The sequence below is a fragment of the Xenopus laevis genome, chromosome 2L (assembly GCF_017654675.1).
Source record: "Xenopus laevis strain J_2021 chromosome 2L, Xenopus_laevis_v10.1, whole genome shotgun sequence".
Classification (NCBI taxonomy): Eukaryota; Metazoa; Chordata; class Amphibia; order Anura; family Pipidae; genus Xenopus; species Xenopus laevis.
The window spans coordinates 124,439,814-124,456,228 of record NC_054373.1 but is presented as its reverse complement, the minus strand read 5'-3'; the positions used below and the strand labels follow the sequence as shown (position 1 = coordinate 124,456,228).

Sequence of the window (16,415 nt, the reverse complement as noted above, 5' to 3'; positions counted from 1 at the left end):
TCTATTGTCCATTACCAGCGCAAAAATCTCTGAATAAAGTTGTTGAAAAAAAAAAACCCACTAGCAGCCTTGGAGGCTGCGTCCTAAGGAAGAACGTCACGTCAGTTAACTTGTTCCGTGCCAGTGCTGCTCAGAGCTGGGAGGTAAGCAGGGAACAGCCTCAGCGCTCACTACTTAGTCCCTGGTGTTTATGTATTGGCCAGGCATGGGCGTCCACAAATAGGGGCAGGCTGAGAAGCAGTTTGGGACACGGACACTGCAATGATTTTCAAAATGTTTTCCCCCACTCCCTCGGACCTTTTCTTCTCTGCAGCCCGACGTTTCTTTTTACAGCTCCCTTTGGTGCTCGCTCCTACCTTGTAACATTCCCTGCAGCCGGATCAAATGACTTGGGCTGTGACAAGGAGGATAGAGCATTAGTAGCAGCTGTGGAGCTGATTGGCCAGCACTGATACTGCAAGGAAGGAGTTGCTTATGGAACAGTAACACCAAAAAATTTAAGTTTTTTAAAGTAATAAAAATATCGTGTAGTGTTGCCCTGCACTGGTAAAACTGGTGTGTTTGCTTCAGAAACACTACTATAGCTCATATAAACAAGCCGCTGGGGAGCAATAACACCATTAGACAGACTGCTCTTATTTGCTATCTGCTGTGTAACCTGAGCCTTTTCTTCTTTGAATGGCTGCCCCCATTGCTACACAGCAGCTTATTTATATAAACAATAGTAGTGTTTCTGAAGCAAACACAGCAGTTTTACCAGTGCAGGGCAACAGTACATTATATTTTCATTACTTTAAAACACTTTTATTTTTTGACGTTATTGTTCCTTTAACCCTTAAACACTACAGCCTGCCAGTGCTCACCACCCTCTCACCCACACGGTCAGTGGCTCTGCTTTTGTATTTTTGTCCCTGGATGATGTGCTGGCTATTGGTCCACTTTCCAGTCAAAGCCAGAGAGCTGTGAAGGCAGTAAATCATGTAAAGTAACTGTGCCATTCTGCTATGAGTTCTATAGGTATTTATACATGAACTTGCCACTTTGCCATCTTTTTTATATTTAATACAAATCGCCAAATTGGAATGATCCAATTGATAGTAGTGTCAGTAACAGAATGAAGATGCTATATGGATGCAATTTGTACTACTTTATATATTATAGGTATGCACCGAATCCAGGATTCGGTTCGGGAATCTGCCTTTTTCAGCAGAGTTCGGATTCGGCCGAATCCTTGTGCCTGGCCAAACCGAATCCTAATCCTAATTTGCATATGTAAATTGTGGGGAGGGTGGGATTTCACATGACTTTTTGTTACAAAACAAGGAAGTAAACAATTTTTTCCACTTTTTCCTTTCCCGCCCCTAATTTACATATGCAAATTAGGATTCGGTTCGGTATTCGGCCGAATCTCCCAAGATGGATTCGGGGATTCGGCCGAATCCAGATTAGTGGATTCGGTGCATCCCTAATATATTATATAAAAGCTTTGCGGATTCTGAAACCAAAATATTGGTACAAGTAATTTGCCTCCTTGCCCACCCCCCTCCCCCCAGAAAATTTTCTGCAGACACCCATGTGGCCAGGATGCACTTTTTACTTTGGAAGGAAGACAACAATGGTGTGTAGGCAAGATCTGCTACTGTAAAGTACAGCTGCTGAATTTCCATCACACCCCAGTCAACAAATGCCACATTCTGGGAGCTGTAGTTCATATCAGATACGAGAATTGTCTAGGAAAGAACCAGTAACCAGTAGAGAGATGTGTTACCGAGTATGGAACACATTTTAGGACATAGTCTAAGGAACGCAATGCATTGCATTTTAGGACATTGTCAGGGGAAATCCATGTCCTGTATGCAATCTCCTACACTAGAGGAATGCAACGTCGCCTGCTTTTCCACTCACCCCTCCTCAAAGCAGACATCACACCATGCTCCTCCTTCCTCAGCTGTCAGCTCCTGCTCCTCACTCCTTCCTTTCGCAGCCATCTGACCTGGGTCCTTGCTCCTCCCTTCTCAGCCATCCATCCTGGTACCTTGCTCCTCCCTCCTCAGCCATCCGTCCTGGGTCCTAGCTTCTCCCTCCTCAGCTGTCAAGTCTAGCTCGAATTTGATTGGTGCAATTAAAAAACCTAAAACGCCTATTGATTAAAAGAAATGGCATCATATAAAAAAAAAAAACTAAAGTATAGTAACTATAATCAGGGCACAGGGTTGAATATGCGCACCCCGAGGAGTAACAGCTGACGGCTGAGGAGGGAGAAGCTAGGACCCAGGACAGATGGCTGAGAAGGGAGGAGCGAGGACCCAGGACGGATGGCTGAGAAGGGAGGAGCGAGGACCCAGGACAGATGGCTGAGGAGCAGAGCTGAGAAGGGACGAGCGAGGTGTAACGTCAGCCTCGGAGGATGGGTGATTAAAAAAGCATGCCATGTTGCATTCCTCTGGCTTAGGACAACGCATGCAGGACAACTATTTCCCCTAACGATGTCCTAAAATGTGTTCTATAGAACATGGCCTGAACAGGACTGGGGTGTATTTGTAATCAGAACAGACATGGCTTGAGTATAGGGGCAAGGCTAAGGCAAACCTGGTTTATAATGCAAGCAGGTTGGCATCTTTGCTTTTTCTAAAGGTTAAGGATTTCACTGCGTGATTTCCACTTCTAATTTTAGACTGTGAGGCCCTTCTTTACCTCCTGTATTGGTCTGTATTTGAATATTTAATGTAACTATAAAACCTTTAATCATACAGTGCATCAGAATATATCACCTTACGTGTTAATAGCTTTTATGATTAGCTTAGAGGGTTTTCAGCAAAGGTTCCTCAAAATGGTGAGCGGTGATGTAAGATTCCACTTACATGTATAAATACATATATACAGCACAATATATATATAGATAGATAGATAGATAGATACACACACAGATATATACACACACACTACCAAAAGTAGTGGCAGTTGGGCTACCAAGAAACAAAACTCATAACTGCCCAAAATGAATTACCTTCTGCTAGTTCATAGACTGGTCATTTTTATTCAAGGGCAGCTTTGAGTTCTCATTTGGTAGGGGGCTAGTCAATGTACAAATTGCATTTCCAGTTAATTATGAAAAAATAAGAGGTCTGTGTTTGTGATGTGCGGGATGGCCCAAACCCATGATGGGTTCAGGTCAACATTCACACAGGATTTGTGTGTCATGGGTGGATTTCGGGCTCAGCTCTTCCTGCCTCCCTCCTCACCACTTTATTCTGCACAGTTTACTCCTCCAACAGTCTTGCCGGGTCGGAACCAGGTTGACTTTTAGTCCGCCTCCACATCACTAGTCTGTACTGAAAAACATTTCTTTGCTGGCATAATTTGCTCTAGAGGCCATGGGGATGTCATTTGCTCAAGACATGTGGAGCTATTGGGGCACTTTTGGGACTAGTGCGTCTGGTAATGTAACCACAATGGAGAAATTTATGTACTAGGTATTTTAGTTCAAAGTTGGTCCATGTCCGAAAAACGTACAAGTCATTAACAACTGTGTTCGGATGAGGGATGCACCGAATCCAGGATTTGGCTTCAGCAGGATTCAGAGGAATCCTTGTGCCTGACTGAACTGATTCCAAATTCTAATTTGCATATGTAAATAAGGGGCAGGAAGCAAAATCATGTGACTTTCCATCACAAAGCAAGGAAGTAAAAAGATTTTCTTTTCCACTTTTTCCTTTCCCACTCCTAATTTGCATATGCAAATTAGGACTCAGTTTGGTATTCACATATGCAAATTAGGATTCAGTTTGGTATTCGATAATCTTTCACAAAGGATTCAGGGATTCTGCTAAATTCCATATAGTGGATTCAGTGCATCCCTAGTGTGGATGCAACTATGAATAACCTTTTATATGTGTTACAGGATATATTGGGCTCTGGAGTTAAAAACCAGCATCAAGCTCATGGCAGAAGCTGTGAAGATTCTGAGTGGGGGGCTATCAACTGAACTGGAGAATGCTGGCTTCTTGCTGCAGGTGCACACAGTGGTGACTTTTTGCATGCTTTTAATTTAGAGAAACCATTATATATCCAATTTACACATTTTATATGGCTAGTAGTTTTGGACAAACTAGTGTAAAATAGTACAGATTGTAACATCAAAGTAAACGCGCAAAACATTTTGACACTTAAAAACATAGGTTCTTAGTCAGGTAACGTGCATATGTTATCTTGGAGTTCCGTGTTACTATGAACAGCAGTATATTTATACCTCTCATGTTATAATATTATTTAATTGTCTGCCTAGGGGGACCCGCTTTGGAGTGCCAGACTTCTTCAGACTAATCCTCAGGCTATTAAGAATGTGCACACAAGGTAGGAGTGTCTCATCTGGAAGTAAATGTACTTCACATAGCTTCCATAAATTGTCTGTGTGTAATGTGGGGTATGTGATTATAACCTCACGGTATAGAAAATAGAGCAGGTTTGGGTAGCTCTGAATGTGAAGCATATGTGCAATACAACCTCATCCAGAACCATTTTAATCCTTATTGGTTTCAAAACAATCCTGTTGAGTTTATTTAATATTTAAATGATTATTAGCAGACTTAAAGGCGTTGTTCACCTTCAAACACTTGGGGGCACATTTACTTAGCTCGAGTGAAGGAATAGAATAAAAAATACTTCGAATTTCGAAGTATTTTTTTGGCTACTTCGACCTTCGACTTCAAATCGAACGATTCGAACTAAAAATCGTTCGACTATTCGACCATTCGATAGTCGAAGCACTGTCTCTTTAAGAAAAACTTTGACTACCTACTTTGCCACCTAAAACCTACCAAGCATCAATGTTAACCTATGGGGAAGGATTTCTAGGGAACAATCTGAAAACTAGTGAACTGAAAAAAATGTTTGGACGGTGAACAACCCCTTTAAGGTATGAAGATCCAAATTACAGAAAGACCCTTTATCCAGAAAACCCCAGGTTATGAGCATTCTGGATCCATACCTGTACTGTATATGCATTCCTACAAAATAACTTCCTATCTCTCCTCCTGTTAAATTGGGAGGTGCCATCTTTAAAATGAAAAATTATCCCCCTAAAGATGCACACTGTGACATTTACACTGATCTTATCAGAATTTATATAAACATAGCATTGTGTGTTTTTATGGGCCATAAGCCTAAAACTGGTAGCGGTTTTTTAAAAATATACAGTTTTTTGTATAAAGAATACAACTTTGGTAAAAAGATTGAGTGTTTTTCATTCCAGTTTCCTCAAGAGTGGTGCCGAAGTCTTGAGTACTGCAACTTATCAGGCCAGCGTTAAAGGTTTTCAGGAACATCTTGGGCTCAGCATAGATGAAGCGGAGGAACTTTTTCATGTAGGAGTGAGATTAGCTAAAGAGGCTGCAGCTGAAGTTAAAGGTATCTTTTACTAACAAAATGTGAATTTTTGAAAAAAATCAATCTTGTATATCCAAGAGGTACTCTGTTCGATAGTATTTTCTTGGCAAAGGTTAAGCATTCAGCTTACCGTATATACTCGAGTATAAGCCGTCCCGAGTATAAGCCGAGGTACCTAATTTTACCTCCAAAAACTGGGAAAGCTTATTGACTCGAGTATAAGCCGAGGGTGAGAAATGCAGCAGCTTCTGGTAAGTTTCAACCAAAAAATTGAGGGTTTCTTCTCCCATTGGAGGTGCCGGCGTCTTGTTTTTGGATGCCGGCGACCATTCTTGGACTCCGGCGAATATTCTTTTAGACTATTCTTGGACACCGGCGACTATTCTTAGGCGCCGGCGACTATTCTTAGATACCGGCGACCGTTTTTGCGCTTGACCCGAGTAGAAGCCGAGGTAGCGTTTTTCAGCATATTTTGGGGGCTGAAAAACTCGGCTTATACTCGAGTATATACGGTATATCTGTGAAAAATACAAGTTGCCATCAATGAGATACCTATAATGGGGTTGTTAACCTTTAAATTAAGTTTTAGTATGATGGAGAGAGTGACATTTGCAGACAATTTGCAGCTGGTTTGACTTTTCTATTATTTGTGCATTTGAGTTAGTTTAGCTTTTTATGAGCAGCTCTCCAGTTTGCAATTTCAGCAATCTGGCTGCTATGGTCCAAATTACCCTAGCGACCATGCATGGATTTAAACAAGAGACTGGAATATGAATAGGTGAGGCCTGGAAAGAAAGATGGTAAAAGGCAGCAATAACAATACATTTGAAGCCTTACTAAGCATATTTTTCAATGGGGTCAGTGACCCCCATTTGAAAGCTGAAAAGAGTCAGAAGAAGAAGAAGGCAAATAACTCAAAAACTGTAGAAAAAGAACCTATGAAGACCAATTGAAAAAATGCTTAGAATTTGCCATACTATAAAAGTTATTTTAAAGGTAAACCATCACTTTAATGGCTAACTGAATACAAATTTCATTTGATCTGATAAAAACACACATACACTCTCTCATGCTTTTTAAATTACATGATTGTCATATCAAGTACATGTAAATGTTTCTATGATTCAGAGGGCCTGGGCATGATTAATTTATGATTGATAGAGAGATATATATATATATATATATATATATATATATATATATATATATATATATATATTTTTTTTTTTTTTATTTATTTTTTTTTTTATTTTTTTACATCCATTTGAAGAAATCCAGCTTTATATTTTACATAATAAACACGGTAGTATAAAACATACAAAGTAAGCAAACACAAATAAAACTTGCTGTTTCCAACCCTGAAGTAAAAAGGTGGGATTCAAGACTGACATTTGTAATACTTTTTTGTTTGTTTTGGGTCAGAAAATAGAAACATTTTAATTGCTGGCTCTATAGGCCCATATGGTGCATTCCTAAGTGATGGATCCGAGTACTCAGGACACTACCTAGGAAACATGTCTGTTGAGGTATGATTTCTTCCTGCTGTAATGAAAAAAGACAATGAAATGAGGGTCAATGTTTTCAGAGAGGACAATAATGATAGAAAACTGAAATTTCTAAGAATCCCATGAACATACTGTAACTATAATACAAAACATACAAAAACAAATAGTTTAGACACCCCAAGTGAATGAAAGTGCTACGTGCTCCATTTCAGAAAAACAAACATACCAGGCCAGAGAACTCTTTCATAGACTTAGACTGGACATGCGCAGTAGCCTAAACTAGAATTTTTTTTGTACTGGGTTGATGCCTAACATATTGGCACCTCCAGTGAATTATGATTTCATTGTCCTTTAAATGCATATAATTACAAAGCTTTATAAATACTGTATGCCCTTTAAAATGGATCATTATGGCTCTATGAATCACTGTTTTTTTTTTTAATTAAAAATGGAATGCATGATAAAAGTGCTTTAATAACCCTGATATATGTGCACATATTTGTGATTTGTCTCTATTTTCCAAAACTGGTTTATCCTGTCAAGCATTGCATGGTTTTCAGGGGTTAATGATAAAATGGGGAAAAGTAATTGTGGTTTAGACACATTTTGTCAAACAATATTCCCTCCTTCTCTCTCTAGCAGCATTTATGTAATAAAATACATGCTTGACCATAAAGTGCCATTTTGTATACAAATATGCATTTTAGTAGTATAACAATAGGGAAAACAACATGCCAGCCTAACAGTTTATATAACCACTATATAAAGTTGCAGAGTATTAGAATTCTGTCTTTGTAAATTAAAAATTGGACTATCTGGCAGATTTAACTTTGTATTTGGCAAAACATTTTCTATATAAGAGAATATGCATACATAAATCAACTTAAATACAGCGAAATACACATTCAACTATTAGTATAATGCTGTATATTTAGAGTTTCACTTTTATATTATGGTAACTTTTAGGATATGTGAGATTAGAGCTCACCACAGAATAATTCAGCTTCTTTCTATTTAATCCTATGGAGTTTTTAGAATCATATTTATCAATGGATGAAAGTTTTTCTGTGGTGAGCTCTAATCTCACATTTTGATCATTTTCCCCTCAATATGATGTAGACTGTGATATTCTGAGACAATGTGCAATTCGTCTTTATGTTTTGTGTCTTTTTTTTATTTAGCTTTTAGCAGGGGCCGATCCTGGCCCCTCCGCTGCCTGAGGCAGTAGCAGTTGCTGCCGCCCCCCCGTGTGCTTACCTTTTTGCGCCTGAAGGGGTCCAGGGGGTCCACAAGAGGGCCAGTACACTAGCGCAGAGCGCCTAACTGCGCTCTCTGTGCTAGAAGAGCCTGATTTCCGGTTTGAAAACCGGAAATTCAGCTCTTAAAGTACCAGGAGTGGCATTTTTTCCGCCCCTGGTACCTAGTGGGGCGCTGCCGCCTGAGGCGACAGCCTCAACTCGCCTCATTGGCGAAGCGCCCCTGGCTTTTATTTAAGATAGTCTCCGGTTTGGCATTTCAGAAGCTATGTGGTAGCTAGGGTCCACTTTACCCTAGAAACCTCGTGGTAGTTTAATTCAAAACTGGAATTTGAATAAAAGAGGGGTAGACGAGAAAAACTGCTATAACTATAAAGTTGCAGCTTCACAGAGCAGTGACTTCTATAGAACTATAGTGCACTGTAAACAATTATTAAAGTTGAAGACCAGTTAAAAAAACTGGTAAGAAAAGAAGGTGCTATAACATACTAATAGTTAAAGGATAGTTAAAGAGCCAGCACTTTAGGATGGAATTTTTCTATTGAGTGCTGTTCTTAGATCTACCAGGCAGCTGTTATGTTGAGCTGCTATCTGGTTATCTTCCCACTGGGGTGAAGGGAGGGTAGTGATATCACTCCAACTTGCAGTACAGCAGTAAAGAGTGACTGACGTTTATCAGAGCACAAGTCACATGACTGGGGGCAGCTGGGAAACTGACTGACTAGCCCTATGTCAGATTTCAAAATGAAATATAAAAAAATCTGTTAGCTCTTTTGAGAAACGTATTTCAGTGCAGAATTCTGCTTGAGCAGTACTATTAACTGATGAGTTTTGGAAAAAAAAGAAAACTTTTTTTTCCTGTGACAGTATCCCTTTAACTTAAAACTGAACTACAATTAATACATATTTGTGATGAAAAGAAAATATGTGGGAGCCCCAAGTAACTTTAGCTGTGATATACATTCCAAACATAGGTGTCACATGTCATCTTCTAATTTAGGAATTAAAGGATTGGCACAGGTTGCAGATGCAGTGCTTGGCCTCTGCTGGGATTGAGCTGTTTGCTCTGGAGACAATACCTGGCCAAAAGGAGGCTGAAGCCCTCCTGGAGCTGCTAAGGGAGTTCCCAAATACAAAAGCCTGGCTCTCCTATTCCTGTCGGGTAAGTGTGCGTACAATAAGCTGCTGACAGTTGTGTATTTCTTAGTCAGAGCTGCTGTCCAATCACATAGTAGAAAGACACAATGTTAAGATTCCAACATACTTTAAAGCTGATTAATAATTTTCAGGATATGTCTTCTACCAGCTATGGAGACACATTTGAGAAGGCTGTGGGAATCGCTCATAGATCAAAGCAACTAATAGCTGTGGGGGTGAACTGCTGCTCTCCTACTTACGTTAGTTCACTATTAACCTCTGCTAACAAGAACCGAGGACTTGAAATCGGATGGATTGCCTATCCCAACAATGGAAAGAAATGGGATAAGTTGGGGTAAGTGTATAACGGTTGGCTACTGCACTGGGATATTTGGTTCCCCATAAGAGTAATACTGCAAACATACTGGTGTAATAGACTGGCATTATGCACACTGTACTTTTTTTAGATGTTTATTTCACTTGTTAATATCTGCATATCGCTATTACCTTGGACAAATATTATTTGTACAAGTTATTACTGTACATTTTTCTCACCAGTGCAGTTACCAATCTTCACCCTAACTGCTGTCTACATACAGTACAGGTATGGGACCAGTTATCCAGAATGCTCGGGACCTGGGGTTTTCTGGATCTTTTAGTAATTTGGATCTTCATACCTTCTACTTGAAAATCATTTAAACATTAAATAAACCCAATAGGCTGGGTTTGCCTCCAATAAGGATTAATTATATTTTAGTTTGGATCAAGTACAAGGTGCTGGTTTATTATTAGAGAAAAAATAAATCATATTTAAAAATGTTGTATTATTTGGATAAAATGGAGTCTATGGGAGACTGCCTTCCTATGATTCGGAACTTTTTGGAAAGTTGCTTAGAACTATTTTTTCTTTCATTATCCAAAAAATATTTTTGGTGTAGAAATTTACTGTAAAAATTGGTTGTAGTGACATAAAAGAAAAGTCCAGTAAGTAACAAACGTAACTTAGCCAGGCCAAAAAGGAACTGGTTTTTGCATTATAATTTCCTATTATTATTATTATAAAAATGTATTTATAAAGCTCCAGCTTATTCTGTACAATAAATGGGTTTACACACTGAACATCCAGGATTACATACAAAGAAACTAGTAACTGATACAAGAGGTGAAGAGGGCCCTGCCCAAAAGAGCTTACAGTCTAAAAGATTGCATTTCTGTATTCTTTCCTACAGCTGGCAAAGCTGCAGTACAGAAAAAACAGTATCTGAATATGCTCTAGAATGGGTTAATCTAGGTGCAAAATGGATTGGTAAGTATGCAGTTTATATGCTTCCAATAGCCACTCAAAATGACTCACCTGCTGTCTCACTGGAAGTGCAAGGGAACAGACGAGTTATTTAGCTGTTTACTCAGCAGCTCTCTAGTTTGCCATTTCAGCAATCTGGTTACTAGGGTCAAAATCACTCTAGCAACCATGCATTGAATCAAATAAGAGACCGGAATATGAACAAGCGAGAGCCTGAATAGAAAGGGGAGTAATAAAAAGTAATAATAATAAAGTTGTAGCCTTACAGAGCATTTGTTTGGTTGTGGTCAATAAATTAGCCATTCAATAACATACTAACCACCCTTTTTAGTAAAAAGTACTTGCTATTGCTATTACAGAAAAAATGAGACTCTGTGAGATGGCTTTCCCATAATTTGAAGCTTTCTGTATAATGGATTACTGGATAAGGGATCCCGTACCATACCCATATTCAAACAAAATTATATTTAAGTGGAGGAAACTACAGACAGAAAACGTTGCTACACTCTAGTAGCACCTAGAGCTAGCCAGAGGTGTTTCCATATGAGTGTACTGCTAAAACAGTTGACTGTCTAAAAGTGAAGATGTATGGTTTTTATGCTGGTTAAACTGTGAAATACATTTTTTTACTTTTAGGAGGCTGCTGCACAACATCTCCTTCAGACATTGCAACCTTGCTACAGACCCTAAGGCCGCACTCTGCACATCTACATTGATGTATTTCTTTCTCCTCATTTAACACTTTTATTAATTACATTTTTATAATAATCATAATCTCTTTCAAATGATTCTAATGAATAAAATGTCCCACACAGTTGTATTGAATTGTTACATAAGGAATGCTTTAGCAAAGCAAACTGCTTCATGGACAATATTGTTTTAGTTCCATTAGCATTTATTTATTTATTGTTCATACGTTCCCCTGTAGTGACTTTTCCACCACATGGAAGCGTATGTGTTAAAGGAGAAGGAAAGGTCCAATAGATGGGGGTGCCCCATGTGTTAATGGCACCCCCCAAATTGTAATCACTTACTTGATACCCCAAGCCGATGCACCTGTTAGCAGAAAAATGCATTGGCCAGGGGTACTTGCGAGAGAGTGATCCTCTGCCTCCTTTCTTCAAAATCCTGCGGCTGAAGCACGCGCAGTAGAATGAAAAAGACGTTTTTTAGCTTAAAGGAGAAATCAGCCTGTGGGGAAAAAACTCTGTACCCCCCACCCCAGGTAGCCCTCCCTCCTCCCCCCAGGCTAACTATCCCCCTGGGGAGATGCACCATACTTACCCCTCAGCGCAGATTCTTCCAGTGGAGTTCCACGCATCCATCTTCCGGCTCCTCTGTAAGCTGACTGAGAGATCAGTATTTCTGTGCATGCGCAGTTGGAGCAGTTTGCCGGTTTGGGACAACTGCGCATGCGCGGAATTACACGGAAATTGCAGATCTCTGTCAGCTTACCAAGGAGCCGGAAGTTGGATGAGCGGAACTTTGCTGGAAGAATCTGCGCGGAGGGGTAAATATGGAGTATGGGGCATCTCCCTGGTGGGGCAGTTAGCCTGGGGGGGGAGGAGGAAGGGCAGGCTACCTGGTGTGGATTTTTTTTTCCCCACAGGTTGATTTCTCCTTTAAGTTTCGACTTTTCACTCTACTGCACAAGAGCAAGCGGTGTGAAGCCAGAAGCAGGAAGAGGAGGTCACACTTCTGTATTCTGAGCTGGGCAGTTTTCTGCTAACTGGAGCACCAGTCTGGGGTATCAGGTAAGTGATTACAATCCTTGGAGGGGGGGGTGCCCATACACCCCCCATCAATTGGACCTTTTCTTCCTCTCTAACAGTACATTCTTTGCTATCTTTTCTCTGGCTGTCACACATAACATTCTAGGAAAATATTAATCTATTAGTGAAAGGAATGAACGGTATTAAGCATTCACTATCCACTAGTTCAGTGCATGTTTTCTTACTGTGACATACAATATGTACATATCAATATGTAAGAAGCTCTTTACAGCAATTGCTTCTGTTGTCTGTGAAACCAGATCAGCACCAGCAAAAGGAAATAGGACAAATGTGCCATCCATAAAGTTAATATTTGCCAGCTTATAAGAATAAAAAGCCAGTGGTTTACATGGAGGTACAGAAATTCATGCAATGTTGGAGGCATTTCTCAAAGCTTTCAAATTAACTTTGGAACGTATACTTAACAATAAAGTGAAACTATTCCCTTATTAACCCAGTCAATAAGGATGGAGAAGAACTGCATCCATTAAACTAAACTACTAAGGTTCCACTTTCAGCAGTGTTATGGATAACCTGTTAAATAAGCTGGTAAATGGTTTCTTCATGTGAAGAATACAAATCACGTTCATGCCTAATCAACAGAGGACAGCATATCAGCATAAAACTTTCTTATTTTAATTGCAGGGCAAAGAGGTACAGACCATAACTACATATTCCCTTATATGAGGTCAGGCAATAGGCCTGTCTGCATGAAACTAAACAAATAAAGAGCGTAAAGTGCTGCAACAAATTGGCAGTATATACCTTTCTCAACATGAGTTCACTTAATAGGGGTTGTCTGAAAATATATTTAACCTATGTTTTAATCACAAAAAAAAAAATGCTTTTTCTTATTTCTTGAGATAAACAGGGCAAACAGGGAAACTGAAAGCTACTGATTGTTTGGTTCTTGTGAGGTATATGCTTAGTTTGCTAATGCACAGATAAGCAGAAGTTCATTATATTAAAAGGCAAAAAATACCTTCAGCACAAGCTCTATTCATTGCATTCATGTTAAACTGGGAGGTTATACTGCCCAACATCAACAAGTATTTATATTGGCAAACATTAAAATGAAATGCCTGTTGTGTGTATATGATGTAGCTGGCAATCTCAGGAAGGAAACCGCAAGTAATGGAATGGTGTTTCAGAAAACAAAAAGAACTGACAAGTGTCTCACTTCCTGCTGCATTGAGATGTACAAGATATAACAAGATAAAAACACCTGGAAAATAAGTCCAAGTTTCAAACAAACAGCAGATGCCTGTATGTTTCCCTTACATCTGTATAGCAAGAAGTGACAGGTGCTGTTTACACTTGAGCAGAGCAGCACTAAATACACAGTGTGCTTGAAGAACTTCATGGCATTTACCAGTGTTTTGTGCAGAAAATTAAGCTCACTGACAGATATGTCTTCAAATGCTTATACCCTTACTGGATATACTTACATAGTGTATGGAATTCCAAAAAAGGAATAGTTAGCAAGAAACACAAGCACCAATAAATATATATTATTTCATTTTATATCAGTTAGATAAGAAAAGAAAGTTACAGTATCAAAGAAAGAAAAGCAGATACATTGATGACGTAGAACTATAAAAGTAGAAAATAAGCAAAACATTTTAAGACATTATTGCTGGCCATACATATGTATATTTTGTAGCATCTCCCTTGCCAGCTTTCCAGAAGAACAGACACTTGTGGTGTGGGTTGAGTCTAGTATTCATTTATACTTATATTTCTGGCAAAAAAATAATAGCCCAGAGAGATATGTGCTGAAATTTGAGGAAAATAATCTAAAAACATGTCTGCTAGGCAATATTTAGTTTATGATGTAGATCAGTAGATAGATTTATAAAAGCTTTTATCTGTGTGGCCTTTGTTAAACCACAACTTTTTGCATTACCCTGCTTCATTTAAGCAGACCAGAGACAGTTTGGCTACCCTCTATATTAATGGGTATCCTCTGTTTAACATGCCTAATCTACAGCAGGGGTGCCCATTCTGTGTTGCTTCAGCAGCTGCTAAGGGGCAAGCCCAATTGCTAAATGTTGATAACTACCTACACTATACTCCAAACTGCACTAAATGAAAGCTCAGGGATCTTCAGTTGCAGATAAGATTATATTCTTTATATACAAGAATCATTCTAGTCTAAAGACAAAGTCAAGGAAGTATAAAGCTTTACAAAATATGAGGTTTACTTAAAAGATGTGCTTATATATTCTGATTCTTTTTAATAATCCCAGTGAAGCAGGTACTGAAAATGTTACATTGCCACAGTTGTTTCCAGAATCTGAAATTTTCTCTCACCACAATGCCCTGTCACATCAATAAAGGCTGCACACCAATATAGCGTACATTAAAATTTTTGGAAGTGCAGTGGCACATTGTCTAATTGTTTTCTCAGATAAAACGCCATAAACCGTATGGTACATCTGAATAATTACATCATTATTATTCAAAAGCACATTGACCTTATTATTTAGGTGATCGTTGCTCATCAGTTGCCACCCGTGCCAGTACCCTAAAATTGCATATTTAAATAGAGCATATAAAAGAAAAAATTGCAGGGAGGGGAGGCAGATTTACTAATTGTCAAGAAAAACAACCAAGTTCTTCTTCCACAAGAACTACCTTATTTAAGGAAAAGCTGAAACCGAACTGTCACATTTGAATTTTGTTGCATAAGACAAATTGCCAGCAAAAACCACTTTGTTCCGTTCATTTTCAATGAGGCTGACAGTTTCGAATGTTTTATTAAAGAATATAAATATGTAAAAGATAAAGTTGTAAAAAAAAAAAAAAATATTTGAGTTTCAGAAAATACTTGCGCACATGTTTTTATGCTCACGTTTTTTTCCAAAGAGTTTTTTCTCAAACCGAGAAAAAGCACCAACTCACTTTTACATAAAACTGTCCCATAGTGGTAAACCAGGTGCTTTAAAGGGCAAGGAAAGTTAAAATCACCAGGGGTGCCAAATGTGAGACAACCTGCAGAGATTTTAATAGTTTATCTGATCCCCTGAACTTGTGCTCTTATAAGCTGAAAACAGCAACGGCCCATGGTACTTTAGTACGAGCACCAAATTTCAAATCTTCTTCCTGTTTTAGCAGCCCAGGGCCAATGCATGCGCAGTAGAGGGAAAAAGTTGGCTTTTCACTCTTATTGAGGGTGTGCACCGACCCTCTACTACAGTACCCTGAGCCAGAGCAGTTATCAGTTAAACAGGAGCACTGGTCCGGGATATCAGGTTCAGATCAGGTTCCCTTCTCCTTAAAGAAAAAAAAAAATAGTTTACCCTACCAACTTTTCCCCATAATTGCAATTTTTTTTAGCACAATTTTATAATTTATTAAAAGCATGCCACCTAAAACTAATTCTCGTTTATTTTATGTTTTCACTTTCAAGTTACGGTAAGCAAGCTCATAATTGTCTTTTTTTAACAAGATTTAGCATCAATAGTGATTTATCACAGAAACATTGCAATTTGTTGCTTTTTATGTGAGTTTTCATTGCAACTTAATAGGATTAGATTAACCCATCTGAGACTGGAGTGAGAAATCTACTCAAAATTATTGAAATAGGGATCCACCGAATCCGCTAATTTGGATACGGCCGAAGGCCCAAATCCTTTGCGAAAGATTTGTCCCAAATACCGTACCGAATCCGAATTTACAAAAAAATTTTACTTCCTTGTTTTGTGACAAAAAGTCACACAATTTCACTCCCCTCCCCTAATTTGCATATGCGGATTTGCTGGGCAGAAGGATTCAAATCCTGGATTTGGTGCATCCCTAATTGAATAACTGTGATTATTGGAAAAGCATTTTATGAATTGTGATAATTGATAAATGTGCCCCTTAGTATTGCAGCAGTGGCGTGCAACTGTGTATTTAATGGCTTAGGGTACTGCACATAACTTTACTAATAAGTAAATGGAACACTCCATTTTCTACCTGCTTGCACATTAAGGATGGAAAATAATTAACATGTTTTTTTTTGTGTGGTAACCATTTTTCAGGCCAGAAATATTTAAGAACCTGATATGCAGTA

At 38.8% G+C, this 16,415-nt stretch overlaps 1 protein-coding gene across 1 annotated transcript; it reads left to right on the top strand.

The window, feature by feature from the left end:
* The first annotated feature begins 4 nt into the window (after positions 1-4).
* Positions 5-11,400, top strand: MGC75760.L (uncharacterized protein mgc75760 L homeolog). The gene is made up of 9 exons (XM_018245303.2): positions 5-143; positions 3,902-4,013; positions 4,286-4,353; positions 5,252-5,406; positions 6,808-6,911; positions 9,147-9,308; positions 9,436-9,638; positions 10,513-10,589; positions 11,223-11,400. Exons 2-9 carry the CDS (start codon positions 3,942-3,944, stop codon positions 11,300-11,302), a joined length of 921 nt encoding a protein of 306 aa, XP_018100792.1. The 5' UTR covers positions 5-143; positions 3,902-3,941; the 3' UTR covers positions 11,303-11,400.
* The last annotated feature ends 5,015 nt before the right edge of the window (positions 11,401-16,415 follow it).

What these genes read in the sequence shown, in the direction of transcription:
- MGC75760.L (XM_018245303.2), top strand. Translation starts at nt 3,942, where the DNA reads ATGGCAGAAGCTGTGAAGATTCTGAGTGGGGGGCTATCAACTGAACTG. An exon ending in ATGCTGGCTTCTTGCTGCAG is followed by an intron (nt 4,014 to 4,285) that starts GTGCACACAGTG and finishes TTGTCTGCCTAG; the next exon opens with GGGGACCCGCTTTGGAGTGC. An exon ending in GGCTCTCCTATTCCTGTCGG is followed by an intron (nt 9,309 to 9,435) that starts GTAAGTGTGCGT and finishes AATAATTTTCAG; the next exon opens with GATATGTCTTCTACCAGCTA.